Source organism: Thamnophis sirtalis, unplaced genomic scaffold, assembly GCF_051295495.1.
Source record: "Thamnophis sirtalis isolate CommonGarterSnake01/CBP01778 unplaced genomic scaffold, rThaSir2_p1.2 scaffold_1, whole genome shotgun sequence".
Lineage (NCBI taxonomy): Eukaryota > Metazoa > Chordata > Lepidosauria > Squamata > Natricidae > Thamnophis > Thamnophis sirtalis.
Window position 1 is genome coordinate 116,679,187 of NW_028261381.1, and position 18,531 is coordinate 116,697,717.

At 37.6% G+C, this 18,531-nt stretch overlaps 1 protein-coding gene across 2 annotated transcripts in view; it reads left to right on the top strand.

Annotated features, from left to right (window-relative positions):
• Positions 1-18,531, top strand: part of FMN1 (formin 1) — a 130,108-nt gene that overhangs the window by 84,655 nt on the left and 26,922 nt on the right. For both annotated transcript variants that reach the window (XM_014063373.2, XM_014064124.2), the window contains 4 exons: positions 128-257; positions 2,112-2,258; positions 4,891-4,950; positions 7,619-7,739. In XM_014063373.2, coding sequence (XP_013918848.2) covers positions 128-257; positions 2,112-2,258; positions 4,891-4,950; positions 7,619-7,739 — 458 coding nt within the window. The remainder of the gene's footprint in view (positions 1-127; positions 258-2,111; positions 2,259-4,890; positions 4,951-7,618; positions 7,740-18,531) is intronic.

Below are 18,531 nucleotides of genomic sequence, written 5' to 3' on the forward strand. Positions count from 1 at the left end.
TTTGTTTAAATTTAATTTAAATTATAACAGGAGCTCATTTTGTTAATATTTCTATGATACGTTGGATTATATAATGTAAAATTCAATCACTTGATTGAAATGTACATGTTTGCTCCTATTTTCACAGATTTTTATATGAGTTATCCCAGATCTCCAATTTTGCTGAACGTGCCCAATGTATAATCTTTCAATCTGTCTTCAATGAAGGGATAATTGCAGTTCATCATAAAGTTGACATTATTCATCATGTTTGTAAGGTACTTGCAATTTGTAACATTTTAAGGTTTATTTTCCTTCATTGAACATGACTATTTCTGAGTAAAAATGATAGAAAATTATATCAAGTTTAGTTAAAGTAATATATATTCTTGTGCTTCCTAACAAATGTCATTTTCTGTTTTTATAGTCTTTATGAATACAATAATTTTAAGTCAAAATGACTTTCTACTAAAAAAATTAAATAGCTTTAAAAATTAAATGTTTATGTAAAATAATAAATGAAAAAATATATTCCATATTGTTGCAATTAAAATAAGCAAAATCCAACTCATTTATTATAGCATACTGTAAGCTTTCACTTACATCTATGAATACTTAGGTCATAATAAATTGGCTAATCTTTAAAATGCCAATGGATCTTGCAAATGTTTATTTTCAAGTGCACAAAACAAAGTTCCCCATCCATTTCAACACTGACAGGATCCAAAGAGATCCCAGGGACATTTGACGTCAGAATAGCTTTCATGAATCAACAATAGGCATTTGGTTCTTAGATAAACTTTTGGAACAGAAAACAACTTTCTTTCTTTTTTCCCTCCTTTTTCTGAGTGTGTTATTTTTTGCAGATTTATTTTAAATTTGGTAATGTAGGGATGCAATATTTTTGTGTTTATACTTGGTTGGATCAGTGACACTGACTATTATGTCGCTTCAAAGTTGCAAGTTTGAACTTCATTTACTTTTCTACTGTATAACTTCTGGACTGAGGCCTAAGTTACTTACCTAATGGTCTAAAAGTAAATTTATTTATCTAATTTAATCTATATTCATAAATAGGGTTGAGAAGGTTTTGCTCTGGCTCACCACTCAACAAACTTGGTGTAATTCTACATACCTACCAGCAGAGGGAAGAGAATTTCTGAATCTAGAAGATATCAAATTCATGAGTACTAGAAAGGAGATAGGGAGATTCTTGCCCTCTTCTTGTGTTTACACTTCCTTTGGAAGTTAACTCTCCCTTCGAATCCCAATCCTTCAAGTGGATTAAGGTGGAGAAACAGATCTTGGGACTTGTCAGGAGAGCAAAGAAAGCACCATGTCAAAACTTAACTCTTAGTACAAAATAACTTTTGGTACAAAATGTGGATAATTGAGTGAGATCCGCATAACACAAGCACCCTTCAACTTTTATTGAAGTCTGGGATTACTATATTCATTTATTATGCAAAACAGTTAGCCGGTGTTTCCTTTAGCAACTAATAATATTAAAACAGCAAAAATATCAACATGATAAATTATTTCTATATGCTGCATCTAAAACCCATCTACTTTAAAAAGTATGTGTGATATATATGGCCTTCCATTTTTATCACTTCAATTATTGAAATAATCAAAGGTTTAATAATAGCAATAACACTTATTTTATATGCAGCTTCATAATACTTTGCTGCCCTCTCTGAGTGGTTTATAGAGTCAGCATATTGCCCCCAGCAATCTGGGTCCTCATTTTACCAACTTCAGAAGGATGAAAGGCTGAGTCAACCTTGAGCCACTCATGATTGAACTCCTGGTACAGCAGAGTTAGCCTGCATTAGTGCATTCTAACCACTGCACCACCATGGCTGTATAATAATAATAATAGTAGGCCCAAAGTCATCCAATTAACTTTCTAGCTGATAACTGTTGAATTCCTAATTCAATATTCTACTAACATGAGCAATGTGGGCTCTTAAAATAATTTCATGGCCCAGAATTGATTTGATTAATTATAGAAGTATAGCATTTTTCTGTTAGTATATTTCACTGTATAAGTTTATATAGAAAAGCTAACATTAAAATATTTCTTCATGTAATATTTTTCTGATGTTATAAATTCCTGCTATGTTTTTCAGGCATTGATCACAATGAAAAGTGTGAAAAATATTTTAGCTTTAGTTCTGGCTTTTGGAAATTATATGAATGGAGGAAATCGAACACGTGGTCAAGCAGATGGATTTGGCTTGGAAATACTTCCCAAACTAAAAGATGTTAAGAGCAGAGTAAGTACAGTATGCAGTTTAAATGAAGATTCTTAATCTAATTCAATCTTTCAATTAGCATGTATGTTGAATATTACCTGTACAAAACTGGCATAAATCTGAAGTGCTTGTTTGGGGAGGTGGGGGGAGAGATGATGGTGGAGTGGGATTTCTATGTTAAATTAAGTGCTGGTGTGAAAAGCATAGTGCCTACTCCTAACACCGCATCACTATGAATGTCCTAACATTTTTAATATTGTTTCATTCTACATTATATAGAAAGACACATCAAGTAGCAATTTGAAGGAAAGGGCCATGGGAAAGGGATTAATAAACAAGAAGCCATTCAGAGTGAGGTCAGAAAGTAAGCCTGCTGAAGGACATACCCTTCAGAACCCTGGACAGGTCCTAGGGAAGACTACAGCATTGCTAATGAGGGCTAGTTGTGACTTAATTCTTGGGAGCAAAAATGAAGAATCTGTAGATGTCCCTCATTCTGGCCGCAGCCTTTATCCAAGCCCCGCCCCTCTATGATAATTAGGCTGTTAAAAGCTGGCAATGGTCCATAGGAGGCTTTATACACAATTCGTTGTTCATAAGGTGACCTTTAGATTTCTTTTTATATCTCACCTTTATTAATGTTATAAATAACTCAAGGCAGCAAACATACTTAATACTCTTTCCTCCTTCTGTTTTCCCCATAAAAAAACAACCCTGTGAGGTTAGTTGGGTTGAGAAAGAGGGACAGGCCCAAAGTCACTCCTCTGGCTTTCATGCCTAAAGTGGAACTCAGTCTCCTGGTTTCTAGCCTAGTGCTTTAAACCACTAGACCAAACTGGCTCTCTGGCTTTGATGGTGCAGTGCAATTGGAAGGAGAAATGTCTGTAATTTTTTGAAAATGACTTTTCCTTTGTGGCAATTGCATTACAACAGAATGATAGATCATGCATGTAAACTTTGGAGATCATCTAATCCAGTGGTCTCCAACCTTGGCAACTTTAAGACTTGTGGACTTCAACTCCTAGAGTTCCTCAGCCAGCAAAGCTTGAAGACCACTGATCTAATCCATTCCCATGCCATGGCCATCCAGATTCTATTGCAGCACCTGCATTACCTTACTGTTACATTTTTTTTTCCTCTATGCCCAATTGAAATCCAAACAATTTCCTGTCCTATTTTCTGGAACAACTTTGAACCCATCTGCCTCACCTTTGACATGCCAACTTTTCAGATATTTAAAGAGAGCTAACGTGTCTCTGCAGATTTCTCTTCCTTGGGCTAAACATGCCCAGCTGATTCTTCCAACCTCTTAATGTCTTGGTTTCTTTTCTCTGGTAGCTTTTCTCCCCAAACCTAATATTCCTGCGAGGGATCTGAGAAGAATTATAATATCCATCATGTATTCTGTGATCTCTACCATGTTTTAAATTTAATTGGAAAAATAATTTCCATTGATTCTTATATAATATTTTTGCCAAGCCCAATTACTCAGTTGTGTGTACATATAAAACAAGCAGGGAGAGGTGAGCCTGAGAATCCCATTTTCTGGGCTGCTGACAAATTTTAGAATGGATATCAGGTACAGATTCAGATGGTCCCATTTCAACTGAGTCCCTGTCCAAGTCATTACTGATCATGACAAGGAACAGTTTTGTATGAAGAGAGTAGCTACAATATGACAAAAACTTTATAAACCTATCTGATTCTGTATTATCCCCATTAAGAAATAAAAGTTTATTGGATAGGTTTCTTCTCCTTAAGTTGCCCTCGTCACCTCAAGGCTTGATTACTGTAATGCGCTCTACATGGGGCTGCCCCTGAAGAGTGTTCGGAGACTACAGTTGGTCCAGAATGCAGCCGCGCAAGCGATATCAGGTGTACCTAGATACACCCATGTTACACCCATCCTCAGTGAGCTGCACTGGCTCCCTATTGGTCTCTGATCGCGCTTCAAGGTGCTAGTCATTACTTTTAAAGCCCTACATGGCTTAGGACCTGGCTATCTGAGAGACCGCCTCCTGCCACATACCTCCCAACGACCAATAAGATCTCACAGGTTGGGCCTCCTCCAGGTACTGTCGGCCGGACAATGCCGGCTGGTGGCCCCTCTGGGGAGGGCCTTCTCTGTAGCTGCTCTGGCCCTGTGGAACAATCTACCCGTAGAGATCCGGACCCTTTCTACTCTCTCGGCCTTCCGAAAAGCCACTAAAGCCTGGCTGTTCCAGCAGACCTGGGGCTATTGAACGATGTCCAGCCCTAACTAGACAGAATGGATGGTGTGTTATTTTTAAAAACTGTATCTTTTTATTCTTGATTTTTAACTTTTTTGTCTTGTCTCTGTAAGCTGCCCAGAGTCCTACGGGATTAGGCGGCATACAAATTTATTAAATTTCAATTTCAATTTTTCAATTGTTGAAAAGAGAGTGCCTGAAAATACAACAATAATAGAAAATAGTCGCAATTTACTACTAACTATTTATACTATTCACTATTACAAATTAGTTTTCACAGAGTTTGTGGTCACTTCACCTTTATTAAGAGTTTAGGAAGTATAAATTACAGTAGACTATTCTTTTCAATCTGTATTTTTTATGTTCATATCCCACATTTTCTGATATTTTCAAATCTTATTTTTCAATTCTTCCTCTTTTAGGATACAGGAATCAGCCTTGCAGATTATGTTGTAATTTACTACCTGCGCCATTTTGATAAGGTACATTTTTATCAATTATTGCACTGTGTATATTATTTAAGAAGGTTCTGTAGAGTTATGCTCATCCCATTCCAATATGAGAAAAGAAACAGGAAGGGTAAGGGTGGTAAGCTAGCACAAAACTGAGAAAAATTAAACCTGTTGTCTATTATTTTGACTTTTGGGGGTTTTTGATCTTGGATTAAAGTTGAAACATAAACTACATGAATGGCTTTATTTGTCTTCCTACGTCTCTTAATCCCTTGTGGGTGTGGGATCTTTGAAAAGAATAATAAATGTAAATTGTTAAAAATAGCAGAGCCACCTCACTAGTTTATTTACTTATTTTGTACTTATAAATTACATTTATATGCCATCCCTGAATGACTCTGGGTCACTTATGAACAGCAAAAAGAGAAATATAAAAACAATTAAAATTACATTTACAATTATTACTCTATCCCCCTTCTCCTGAGGTCCACAGGCCTGCTGGCATAATCAGGTCTTGAGGGACCTCAAGTTCAATAGAGACAGGGTCAAACTCACCTCAGGGGAGAGAAGATTTCACAGTGCTGGTACCCACGCAGAAAAAAAGCTCATCTCTTAGGGCCTGCCAAATATAACTCCCTAGGTCAGTGTTTCTCAACCTTGGCAACTTGAAGATGTCGGGACTTCAACTCCCAGAATTCCCTGGCTGGGGAATTCTGGGAGTTGAAGTCCCGACATCTTCAAGTTGCCAAGGTTGAGAAACACTGACCTAGGTGATGGAACCGTTAATATTCCTGCTCTGTTTGATCTGGTAGGAGAGGCAGATGAAACTGGGCAGAGGCTATCCCTCAAAGTGGAACATTAGCCAGATAAATGTAGTTGTTTCAACTTTAATAGTGTCATGCTAAACATACAGAAAATGAGTATATTTGAATATGTATTCAGAATATTCAGATTAATAATGTGCAGTAGTATGAATAAATAGTTAAATAATTTTACATTGACTAATGAATTCATATATTTTAAATGCTACAAATGATATATATTAAAATGCATGAGACTTGATAACATTAAAATATTTTTCAAAATTTTACTTTTGCCTGGAAGTTTAATTTAACCACACTTGAAGTCTTTCATAATTTTAATATTATCTATATTTTAAAGAGAGCAATTTATATATCTAGTCACATAGCTTTTTTCATTTCTTAGATTCAAAAAACATTTAAAGCCTTTATTTGAATACTTCACTAGATATACAAAGATCAGATTTAATAGTATCAATAGGATATTAATTTATATACACTACAGAGAACTATATTTTAACTTTCCAATGCTAAGACATTGGAACTGTGAATTTCTGTGGACCCAAATTTTATGATGGACTGAAGTTTTCCATCATCTTCTTTTAACGACCTCATAATCCCTTGCGGGATGGACTGAATGGAGCTACCAGGATGTTTACTGGCCGGATGTCCTTCCTGTTGCCATTGCGGAGTTTTGTTCAGCAGATATATTCTCATTGTGCCCAGAGAGAGAAATATCTGCCTCTACCTAGGATCGAACTCACAGCCTCCTGATTGTGAGGAGGGAGCTCCACCTCTAAGCAACTATGCAACTCTGGAGTGAAGATTTCTATAAGTAGAAAATAAAAGTTTGAGGTTTAATTCATCCTGGAGCAGCCCTCAAATCCTCCTCAAAGAGTTATGATAGTATGAGTAATAGCACATAAAAATAAAGAAGAAAAGGAAGTATTTCTAAATCACTCCTTTTATTTATTCTTGCAAAATAATTCTCTGGATTAAAGAATGTCCTACAAAGGACAAAACACAGTTACCAGCCATTAAATTACAGCTAAATATTAGGATTTGCTTATGCAAAGATAACTTTGTATCTTTGTTTTCCTTGCATGCTAGGCAATGCTTTTCAATGAGGTGCCAAGGCTAAGATGAATGGATAAACAGAGAAAACTTTTCCGCGATGACTGGAAAAGTTGCTATTCATTAACCAGACACTTTTGACACTCTCCCCATTTAGGGAACTGTGGAAATAATTAACATTGCCAGACATAAATATGGGTGTCATCAGCCACACAAAAGCTGGGTGTTTCTGACTTTTTCTCTCTGAACAAAGGTGGTAGTTTATTTATCAATTTATTCATTAGATTTATATTTTGCATTTGTAACTATGATAGCTTGCTACATCACAGTACAAATCAAATAATTAAGAGCTGTTAAAGTGTGGTTCAAACACCCACAAAGATCACATTGATAAAACAGTCTGCATTCGGTCAAATAAACTTTATCTCAGGAAACACAAGAGTTTATCCATCAGATACCTATCAGTAAAAGGATAACCAAAAAGAAATTTAGGATTTTTGGCAAGAAATTCCACAACGTAGAAGCCCAAGACAGAAGGAAGTATGAATGAGGATAAAAGCTGTGCAATTATAAATGAATACACTATAATAAATAAAAGGTGAGCTGTCTTTAACCAAGAAGATGCTAAATATTACAATTATTATGTACTACAAATGTAATTTGCAGATCACAAGCATTTCTTTGGGGGAATCAATGTGTCTTCAAGGGAAAGGAGTATTTTTTTAACTTGCATCATTTATTTATATTTATAATTAAAGACGTGTATCTGTTTCTGTAGGACTTATGGCATTGTTACAATTATTGTTTTTAACTTTCTTGTTTAGGAAGCAGGAACAGAAAATAGTGTATTTCCATTGCCAGAGCCGCAAGATTTCTTCCAGGCATCACAAGTAAAATTCGAAGACCTGATAAAAGATTTAAGAAAACTAAAGAAAGATCTAGAAGGTAAATAGAAATCTAGCTTTCTTTTGAAAATATGCTTTTGGACTTCTGGGCAATCCAGTCTTTCAAAATCTTTTTGACAAATTTTCTCAAGTAAATTGGCTTTGGATTGCAGTTTTGGGTAGGTTACTGCTGTTTGAGCTGTGCTACAGCAAATCCATGTGATTAATTTATAACAGTTAAAACAAAGCCAACAATAAATATTTTTATAATGATAACTTTAATGAAGAACTTCTTCAGTGTTAAAAGAACATTGCATTTAAGAACTTTAAAGAATATTTGCTTGAACAATTTGCTTGTGTTTCCCTCCCAAAAATTTGACCAACGTACCATCACTCAGGCTGGGGGGGCAAAATTTATACCCCTCAGAAAGGGCCCGCAACTTGGGAGTCCTCCTGGATTCACAGCTAACTTTTGACCACCATCTCTCAGCTGTGACCAGGGGGGCATTTGCCCAGGTTCGCCTGGTGCGCCAGTTGCGGCCTTACCTGAATCGGGAGGCTCTCACAACAGTCACTCGAGCCCTTGTGATCTCTAGGCTGGAATACTGTAATGTGCTCTACATGGGGCTGCCCTTGAAGAGCATCCGAAGACTTCAGCTAGTCCAGAATGCGGCCGCGCGAGTGATCGTGGGCGCACCACGGTTCGCCCACATAACACCGATCCTCCGTGAGCTGCACTGGCTACCTGTTGGTCTCCGGGTGCACTTCAAGGTTTTACTCACCACCTATAAAGCGCTCCATGGTAGTGGATCTGGCTATTTGAGAGACCGCCTTCTGCCAATTACCTCCCTGCGTCCCATCAGATCGCATAGAGTTGGCCTCCTCCGTATCCCATCCGCCAGTCAGTGCCGACTGGCGACTACTCGGAGGAGAGCCTTCTCTGTTGCAGCTCCGACACTATGGAACAATCTCCCCGTGGAGATTCGTACCCTCACCACCGTCCAGGCCTTCCGCACAGCCCTCAAGAACTGGCTAGCCCGTCATGCCTGGGGATAATCTTATTTTCGCCCCTCCCGAATGCTGAGTGAATGTTGAGTTTTACTGTCTAATTTACTTTGTGCACATCTTTTTTTGGTATTGTCCTACACTCCCCTTCCCTTTTTTGATTGTAAGCCGCCCTGAGTCCCCTCAGGGAAAAGGGCGGCCTATAAATAAACAAATCAAATCAAATCAAACAATATGAATTTTAAGCAAATTTCTTCAAAGTTTTCTATTGGATTAAATTTAACCTTGTAGATGGAATCCAGTATGTAATATTGGCTCTAATTTTGTAGTGATATTCAGCAAGTTTTGATGGAACTTGAATACTAATGGAAAAGTTGAATAAAATAAGCTATTTGGGGTAGAGTTGACATAATTTACATATCAGTAAAGGCTGTGCTTGCAACTCAAAGCAAAAATTCCATTTGAAAATGATTAAGTTCCTTTTCAATTGAATAGTCTCTTGGCTGCAGCGGGTAGAACTGCTGTCAAGATATATTCTCAAAAGAAACTTCTACTATTTATGGATTCTCATTGCTTATAGATCAAACACATTGTATCAGGCCATTTTCAAACAAGAGAAACAAGAATTTTAAATCTAGACCTTCTGCTATGACTAAAAATAGATTAATAAAGGTCATTTGCATTTCTTTAAAAAAAAGAAGATTGGTAAAATTAAATTGAGAGCCGTCATAAATTATAGTATGGATATAAAACATATTAATGCACATAAGTTATTGGTAACTTCTGTCCTGTCAAAACAGAAATTTTCTTGAAAATATCAAGGATTTCTATCCACAGTTGTCAATAAAATTTGTCGTTAAATAATTTATTATTCTAGCTAGCTAGAAGAATGAATAAGCTCTTATTTGTTTTAAAGAAAATTTCAAAGGTCACCAGTGCTAAGGAAGTATCAGTTGTTGTTTATTTAACCTTGGCATCCACGAATGCTCTATCTCCCCTCATCTCTTGGTTCGGTTAAGCCCTCTTGGCCTCCCCTTCCCCTATGTTTGTTCATGCTGAAATAAGATCCACGTTTGATCTACCATTTTCAAAAAGTATCATTCTCCTGCTGTACATTTGACATGCACAAGCAGTGATTATTTTAACAGGAAGTCAATAAAATGCTGGTCTCATTGCAGTTTTTTTAAACATTGCATGTTATTTAAAACAAATAGAGGAGTTTTTCAGTCTTTTTTTTCTATCTCACCTGTTTATTTCACAATCTATTGAAAATAAACTTTATTCTCCTTTAGGATACTACTCATTTGTTTTTCCATGTGTCTTTATGTATAGCTTTATAGTTCTACCTTACTTACTTACAGTACCTTACAGGTAATCCTCGATTTGCAACAGTTCATTAGTAACCGTTCAAAATTACAAAGGCACTGAAAAAAGTGACTTATGACTGTTTTTCAAGTTATGACTATTGCAGCATCCATGATCATGTGTTCAAAATTCAGATGCTTGGCAATTAAATCATACTTATGAGCAATGCTGTGTCCGAAAGTTATGTGATCACCTTTTTCAATATTATGACAAGAAAAGTCAATGTGGAAGCCAGATTAACAACAACCATATTTCTAACTTATTAACTGCAGTGATTCACTTAACAACTGTAACAAGAAAACTCATAAAATGGAACAAAACTCACTTTAATACATGTCTCACTTAACAACAGAAATGTTGGGTTCAATTGTAATTGTAAATAAAGAACTTATTAAAGTTCTTATTTACCTTACAGTAAGTTTGAACTATAAAGTTCAAACTATATAGTTGAACTATAGCTGTACTAATTTTAAACAATTGATAAAAAATTATCTTATCCAACAAATGCAACCTGGCAAAAGAGAAGTAGAATTTTGCCAGATGGGAATAAATTTGGAAATTTTGCTAAAGTGGATTTGTGGGAGATTCATGATGAAACAAATATTGCTGGGAATTAATTTTGTCTAGGGTTCATCCTAAAAATGATTTTTTTTTTAAAAAAAAAAGGTGTTAATGTCTAACGATCATTCTAATTTAGTCAGAATTATCTGGTAAAATGTAGAAGAATAAAGTGGAAGAAGAGCTTTCAGTTTATTATTTCAAATAACTGGACAAATGCTAATTAAAAATGGGAACTTAACAATATGATATATAAAAACTCCTTCTGCAGAAACAACACAGAATGCTCCACAAAAAAATGAAGTACCGTATTTTTCAGAGTATAAAACGCACTTTTTTCCCTCTAAAAGAGGGTGAAAATTTGGGTGTGTCTTATACATTGAATGTAGCCCCACCCACCCACCGGCCCCAACCCTTTGGCTTCTGCCTCCCAGCAATTTACCTCTTTGCAGCAAACGGGGGTTTACGGAGGCTTCAATAAGCTATAGCAATCCCTGCAGCCTGAAACAGCTGATGATCGGGAGAAATTGAAAGTGAAACTTGCTGTTTGTTCCACAAGGCAAATTGCTGGGAGGCAGAGGCAAATATTTTCCCCTTGTTTTCCTCCCCAAAATCTAGGTGCGTCTTATACTTCGGAGCATCTTATACTCCAAAAAATATGGTATGTTGTGCTATAACTCTGCTTGAAACTAGCACAGAATAATGTTAACGTTTTTATTTTCCCAATTCTTGTTCTATCTTTAACCTATTTAAAGACATTATAAGCAGAGAATATTCATGAACATTAGTGATCATTTTGAATAGAAGAAATTCTTCCACTGGCAAGGAAACAACAATTAGAGACCTTCCTATTTGAAGGAGGAGAAACAGTGACTGGCTTTGCCAAGTGTTTCTTAGAAAGTGGGATATAATTCCATCTATATACACTTCTATTCCACTCAATCCTGTACAAAATTCAATTGTAATTGCATATTTTATTTACAATTTTTTCCTGATTGAAATGTCATTGCTTTTAGAAATATTTACTGTATGTGTTATGGTTTTATAGCTTTTAATTTTGTAAGCTGCCAGAGCCGCCCTGAAACAGAAAAATAAAATAACATAAAATAACATAAAATAATAAAAAATAAAACAAAACAAAATATTCTCTTGTTTTACAGCTCAGTCAGAGTTAATACTAGAATCTGGTTTACAAAAGGAATTACTATACTAAAATTATGTTTTCCTGTGTCCAATTATGAGCTTTACACAGGGTAATAAAGAATACAAGCAAGAATACAGAAATATTCCTACAGGGATGGTTATATGCATGAATTGCTAAATGCAATTTTGTTCAAAAGAAGATACTTATTTTACTCTAAATTTGAATTCTTGAATTTATCATGTCATAATTTGAACTGCTGTAGGGATGCATTTATTACCAATTCTGCTCAGTCCTACATAGCCCAAAAAAGGCATAATATATCTCTTCTCCATGAACTCAAAATTCCACCTTATTTTCCACCAAAGGTAAAAAGTGGAATTTACAGTAAACAAAGAGCATTTTTCCTTCAAAAAACTATTTTTGTACATTATTAGACACAGTACCATGTGAAATGTTTTAATTAAAGAGGATATTGTTTTAGCATCTGTACAAAATATCTGATGAATCTATGTAGTTTCTGGCAACCATTAAAAAAGCTGTGGCTGTTGGCAAAATACTAGTAAAAACCTAAAACTGAAACAGATGTCATTTACAAAAAATTGTCTTCAGAGAAGGTTACATCCAGCTATCCAGAAAGCACAAAATTTCCTATATACTTTAGATGGACCATATTAAGTTTAACTGTTTATATTACAGATGTTACACATGCTGGAATTATCAGTTTGGTTAACCATATCCTTAAATTACTTTTGATAATATTTAAGAGCTTTACCATCACATTAATTTATTATTTGTTATATTTGTTTCAAAATTTTAGACATTGCAGAATAATTAAAAATTGGAAACTATTCTTAGTTGTAATTGGAAATATTTATATACATTTTAAGGTATTGATCTGTTAATACAAAGATAGTTTCCCTCATCAGAAAAAGCAAATATCCATGACCTGAATAAAAATTTTAAAAGATGTGATTTCTTTCTATTTGAATTGAAAAGTTATTTCACCTAATATATTTTTCCCATCAGATATGCACGCACAGAATTTATGACAGCCCTTTGTTAAAGTCAAGCTTCAGTTGTATTCAAAATGTTAAAAATGTAGCTTTTAAGTAAGTTAGAATTAAGTAAAGTAAAAGCTAAAATTCAAATGAACTCTTGCCACCAATTTCTAGATACCACAGAAACACAAGTTCAAACAAAAATGGAACTACTGGCAATTTCATCCCTTTGAAGAGATATAGCCAAGCTTTTTTAAAAGATAATCAGTTTAAAAAATTAAAATATTCAATCTGTCAGTGCAACCATATATATTTTGCTTATTGAAATGTAGGCAACACTCTGCATTATAAATTAGTCTATAGGTTAAAGAACTGTTTTTACCAAAACTGGATTTTGGGTGTTCTTGTCTCACATTGACCCAAAGTAAGCTCAAACTGACTGGTACAGTCCTTACCATTAGCACTACCCTAGCAATATCCTTTCCCTATCTTACAAATATATATATATATTTGGAAGTCATCAATTGACTAAAGCCAGGATAGGTATTGAGAGTTGAAATTAAAGAGAGAAAAAATAGAAAGAAGCATGAATTAACAAATTAAATGAAAGAACAATTGGTAACTCAAAGGTCTATAGTATAGTAAGTTTCATGTTTATAATAAAAAACTGAAATGGTAAGAAGTCCTACATGTATGACTGGCCATTTCTTAGCAGCATCAAGAGTAGGTCTTGGATAGGAATGGACATCAAAGTAATAACAATTAGAAAAAAAGCAAAATGCTTGCAGGAAGAGAAGGAATGTTTTCCTATATAAAAACAATATTAGAAGATAGACCAACAGAATGGACGGAACATACAGTAAACATAAAGGAATGGATAGACATAAAGTAAGAAGGAGGAGATGTAGTATAGAAGTGCGATAAATCTTAATGCCCATGAAAAATGCTGAAAAAGAAGTAATAAAAACCTGTGGAAATATGTTAAAAATAACGAGACTGCATATGTAAATAGTGAAACTGGATAAATAGTAAAATGTGGATTTGTTTGCTTTATGGAGTGATTTTAAAATTTGTTAACATGTGCGAAGATTCATCCATTATTCTGTCTTGAGTGACATAAAATACATCTTGAACTATTTTGTGCATCCTTTCAGGCATTGGGAAGGTCCTATTAGTTTTCTCTTCTCAAGGGAAAACATTTACAAAACTTTCTCTCTTCTTGAAATGTACTCCCCTGATCATTCTCATTGCCCTTCTTTGCCCCTGTTGAAAAGGAAGACTGGACTTGGAGAAAGACAATTCACAGAATGGCTCAAGGAGACCCTCTCCTAAGCCTGTTTCTAATATTACATTAGTGGAGAAATACAGATGGGAAAAGTAATAGTGAAGTAAGGGAAAATGGAATAAGCCCAAAAGAATGATGAAAACATCACCTCTAATAAGGCTAGCACATGAGTAAGGATTTTTTTTCCAGTTAATGGAAGGCCTAACATGAATTACTTAAGCAAAGAGCTCTTTACTGGTATTTCAGCTTAGAATGATTACATTTTTCATTTCCCCTATTTTCAAATGCTTGGCCACATTTGCTAAATCCAAACAATAGTTTTAAAGCCAAAATACTGTCCAGTGTGTTAGATGAGTTACTAAATATTTAACTGTGTGAAAAGTTCTTACTTTGTTTGTTTTATTTATTTTTACTTTGATTTATTTTCTGAAGCTTCACACTGTAATAACATAGGGTTGATATTAAAAAGCTTAATGTCATGGCAGGGGTGGGTTTCAGCCAGTACGCACTGCTACGGGCATACCGGTTGGTGAAATTTAGCATGCCTTCCCATACCTGATCTTCTGGAGGCCCCGTACTGAAATGCTTCCTCCTCTGGCCTGCCCCCCCTGCTTACTCCACCCTCCCAGTCACCGCTCGCTTGCCCTGCCTGTCCGCACCAGGCTTGCCCCGCCCATCCATTTTCTTTGCCGAATGGAGGATTAGGAGAAGCCCACGTGCTGTACACTCCCTTTTCTTTGACAGCCGCTTCCAGTGGTGGTGGGGAAGAAATCCCTGTGTTTTTCCTCTCTCTGCATGGATTCCCACCCCCATTGGAAAGGAGGTGGCTGTCAGAAGGGAGCAGCGCGCGCCACCTGTGCTTGTCCAACAGCTGAAGAAGGAACAGAAGGCAAGAATTCAGCTGTTGGACAAGCCCATGTGGTACACACTCCCTTCTCTTTGACAGCCACCTCGTTTCCAATGGGAGGGAATCTGTGCGTTTTTCCTCCCTCTGCATGGATTTCTCCCCCCATTGGAAATGAGACAGCTATCAAAGAGAAGGGAACGTGCGCCACGTGGGCTTCTCACAACAGCTGAATCCTCCCCTCCTATTCTTTCTTTGGCTGTTGGATAAGTCCACATGGTGCACGCTGGTCCCTTCTCTTTGACAGTTGCCTCATTTCCAATTTGGGGGGGGGATCCATGCATTTTTCCTCCCTCTACATAGATTTCCTCCCCTGTTGGAAATGAGGCGGCTGTCAAAGACAAGGAAGCGCGTGCCACCTGGGCTTCTCACAGCAGCTGAATCCTCACCTCTTATTCCTTCTTCAGCTGTTGGACAAGCCCATGTAGCGCGTGCTGCTGCTCCTTTCTTTGACAGCCATCTTGTTTCCAATGGTTTTCCCCCCCCTGCATGAATTCCCCCCCCCCTTGGAAATGAGGTGGCTGTCACACACACACCGCATATGTAAGGGGGACTGGATCTGCTGGGAGGCTGGCAAAAAAGAAGCCTCTGTTTCTCAGCTGCTGTGGCTCGCAAAGGAAGGAAGCAGGGATGATGATTTCTCAGCTGCCGCGGCTCGCCCCCTCACCACTTTCCTGGCCAGCCACCCAGCTAATCAGAGTAGGCAGGGCTGCATCCAGCAGGCCCCAGCAATGATGGTGGCCATCATCCTCGCCTCCTTTCCTCTGCAAGCCATGGCAATGGAGAAACAGAGGGTTCTTTTTTGCCAGCCTCCCAGCTGATCCAGTCCCCCTTACACATGTGCCTTGCAATGCGGCAAGCACAGTGTGTCTGTGTGTGTGCATGACATGCATGCCTTCAGACAACACCTTCAGACACCCACCAAGTCACCCACTGAGCAGCAGAGAAATCTGGCTTTGGCAAAAGGAAAAAAAGCCGTTTGAAATTAGCCTTCTCTGCTGCTCTGCTAAAAAGGCAGGAACCAAGGCCAAGAGATAACAGGACAACTAACCATATTCGGTTAACCCCCAGAGCAGTAAAGAAGCTGAATTGGGAGCTCTGTGAATTGGCTTGTAGGACACAGAATGTTGTGATCGTAGGATTTAGTTCATAGAATATATCTACGAAAATAATTGGAACATGTGTGTGTGGGGGAGAGAGAGAGAGAGGAAGAGAGAAAGAAAGGGGAAGGAAGGAAGGAAGGAAGGAAGGAAGGAAGGAAGGAAGGAAGGAAGGAAGGAAGGAAGGGAGATACGCACAAGAAAGGAAGGGAGGGTGGGAGGGATAGTGAGAGAGAAAGAGAGAGAAAGAGAAAGAAAGAAAATGGGAGAGACAAAAGGAAAGAAAGAAAGAAAGAAAGAAAGAAAGAAAGAAAGAAAGAAAGAAAGAAAGAAAAAGAAAGAGAACTTATAACCACAATTGAGCCCAAAATTTTGGTTGCTAAGCAAGAGCATTGTTAAGTGAGTTTCACCACATTTTCCAAGTTGGCCATGCCCACCTAGTTACACGACCGCCAAGCCACGCCTACCCGGTCACATGACTGCCAAGCCACTCCAACAAAACAGGTCACATCTACAGAATAGGTTCTAAAATATTTTGAAACACCCCCCTGTGTCAGGGGTAGCGTGTCCCTCTATAAGAGTACTTAAAAAAAAAGACTAAATAGCTATAGAATGAAAGCAATAATTACATAGTTTTATTTACAGTTTTACCCCAGATTTTCTGAGATTTATCTAGCTTTATATTTCTAAAAGTTAAATCTGCAAGATGGGTGGGGAGGATAAGAAACATAAAGAAGAGAGAGAGAGAAAGAATATAACCCTAAATTAGTTAAACTATAGCCCTTGGATCTCAGCCTCATTTTATCCCCATTTGAAAATCACACTGAAAGTGATCAATTCAAAGAAAAGCAAGTTGTTCCTTGCTCTTCAAATGCAGGTGGGAGAAAGAAAAGAAGCTAGTGTTTTTCAGACTCACCGGCTTTAAGGTGTGTAGATTTCAACTCTCAGAATTTTCCAGTCAGCACACATTTTAAACTTGTTAAGGTTGAGAAATACTAGAAGGGGATTTCAAGAAGAGGAGACATGTAAAAAAGAAGGAAAAGAGATTGAACTCTATTTATTTTGGCTTTGGTTCCATTTGCCACTTGCTTCAACCAATTTTTGGTTCTGCTCGCCTGCCACATCATTCCAGATTATTTGTAAAATAAATCTGCTTCACCTTTGCTAAATCGTGTGTGTGTGTGTGTGTGTGTGTGTGTGTATTGCATTGTGCTGATAAATAAATAAAGGGAGACTAGTATGAATCTATTTCAAGCTATTTAGCTTTCATCAGCTAGCATACCCTTACTGGGATTTGAACCTGGGCTGTTTTTACATATTAGGCAGTTGTATTAGCCACTAAGCCACAAGCTCTCCTCCCTTATCAGCTGAGCCAAGGAAATAAGTAAATGTTATGTCAAAGCCCTGGTATGCCCAAATATGGAAGGCTCCTAGGGTGGAGCTGAAAGACAAAAGGGAAGCAGTATGCTCCCTCCCATATTTGGGGTACCAGGTGCTTTGACATAACACTTATACATACACACACACACACACACACACACACACACACACACCGTGTTTCCCCGAAAATAAGAAAGTTTGAGCCTCCAAATAAGGGGTTGGCCTTATTTTTGGGGAGGTCTTATTATATTTCAGGTGCAGGAAGCAGCAAGCCCACCAATCCCACCCTCTCTGTCCCACCACCTGCTTGCCTGCGACCACAATGTCGCAGAGGTGGCTAAAGGTAGTGTTTGTGTCGCCTTCATCCTGGTGAAACTCCACTTTGAAAGGACAATTTGCAGGTGGGGGGGGGATTTCCTGCACATCAGCAGTGGTGTCTCCTCGCAGGGCTTCTTCTGATGTTCCTGTATTGATTTCCATGCCTTCCTTTCCTGTTCCATGGATGGAATTGCCTGCTGTGACTGTCACCATTAGGTAAGGAGGGCATGAGGCATTTGGGTTGTGTTGCTTGGCCTCCGGCTTCTTTTGCAACCGCAATTGACCGGCGTTTGCTAGAAGCAGAGGCCTGAGCAGCACCTGGGAATCATCTGATTCGATTAAGGGGCCAAGAAGCCCTGAGGTGACCAGGGAAGGGAAGGGCTGCCCCCGTTCTGGCTAAACCCACCCCTTCACTAGGGCTTATTTTCAGGGGAGGGTTTATATTTTTGCCCACCCTGAAAATCTCGCATGGCCTTATTTTCAGGACATGTCTTATTGTCGGGAAAACGTATATAAATGGCTGTGTATGTGTATGTTCCAGCATAACTCTGGAACTCCTTGAGCAATTTCAACTAAACTTGGTACACAGATGACTTACTCTCTGGAAACAAATATGGGGGGAGGGTAAGAAAACCCCTTGGGGTGTGTGTTCTATTAAGATACAGCCTGTTGTGCCTTAAAATGACTTTTACTGTACTGCCATAAAATTGCTTCTACTGTGCAGTGCAGTGCAGTGGAGTTGCCATGGTAATGTCTTCACAGTACTCCACAAGGGGGCTCCCTCTGGTAAGAGGGA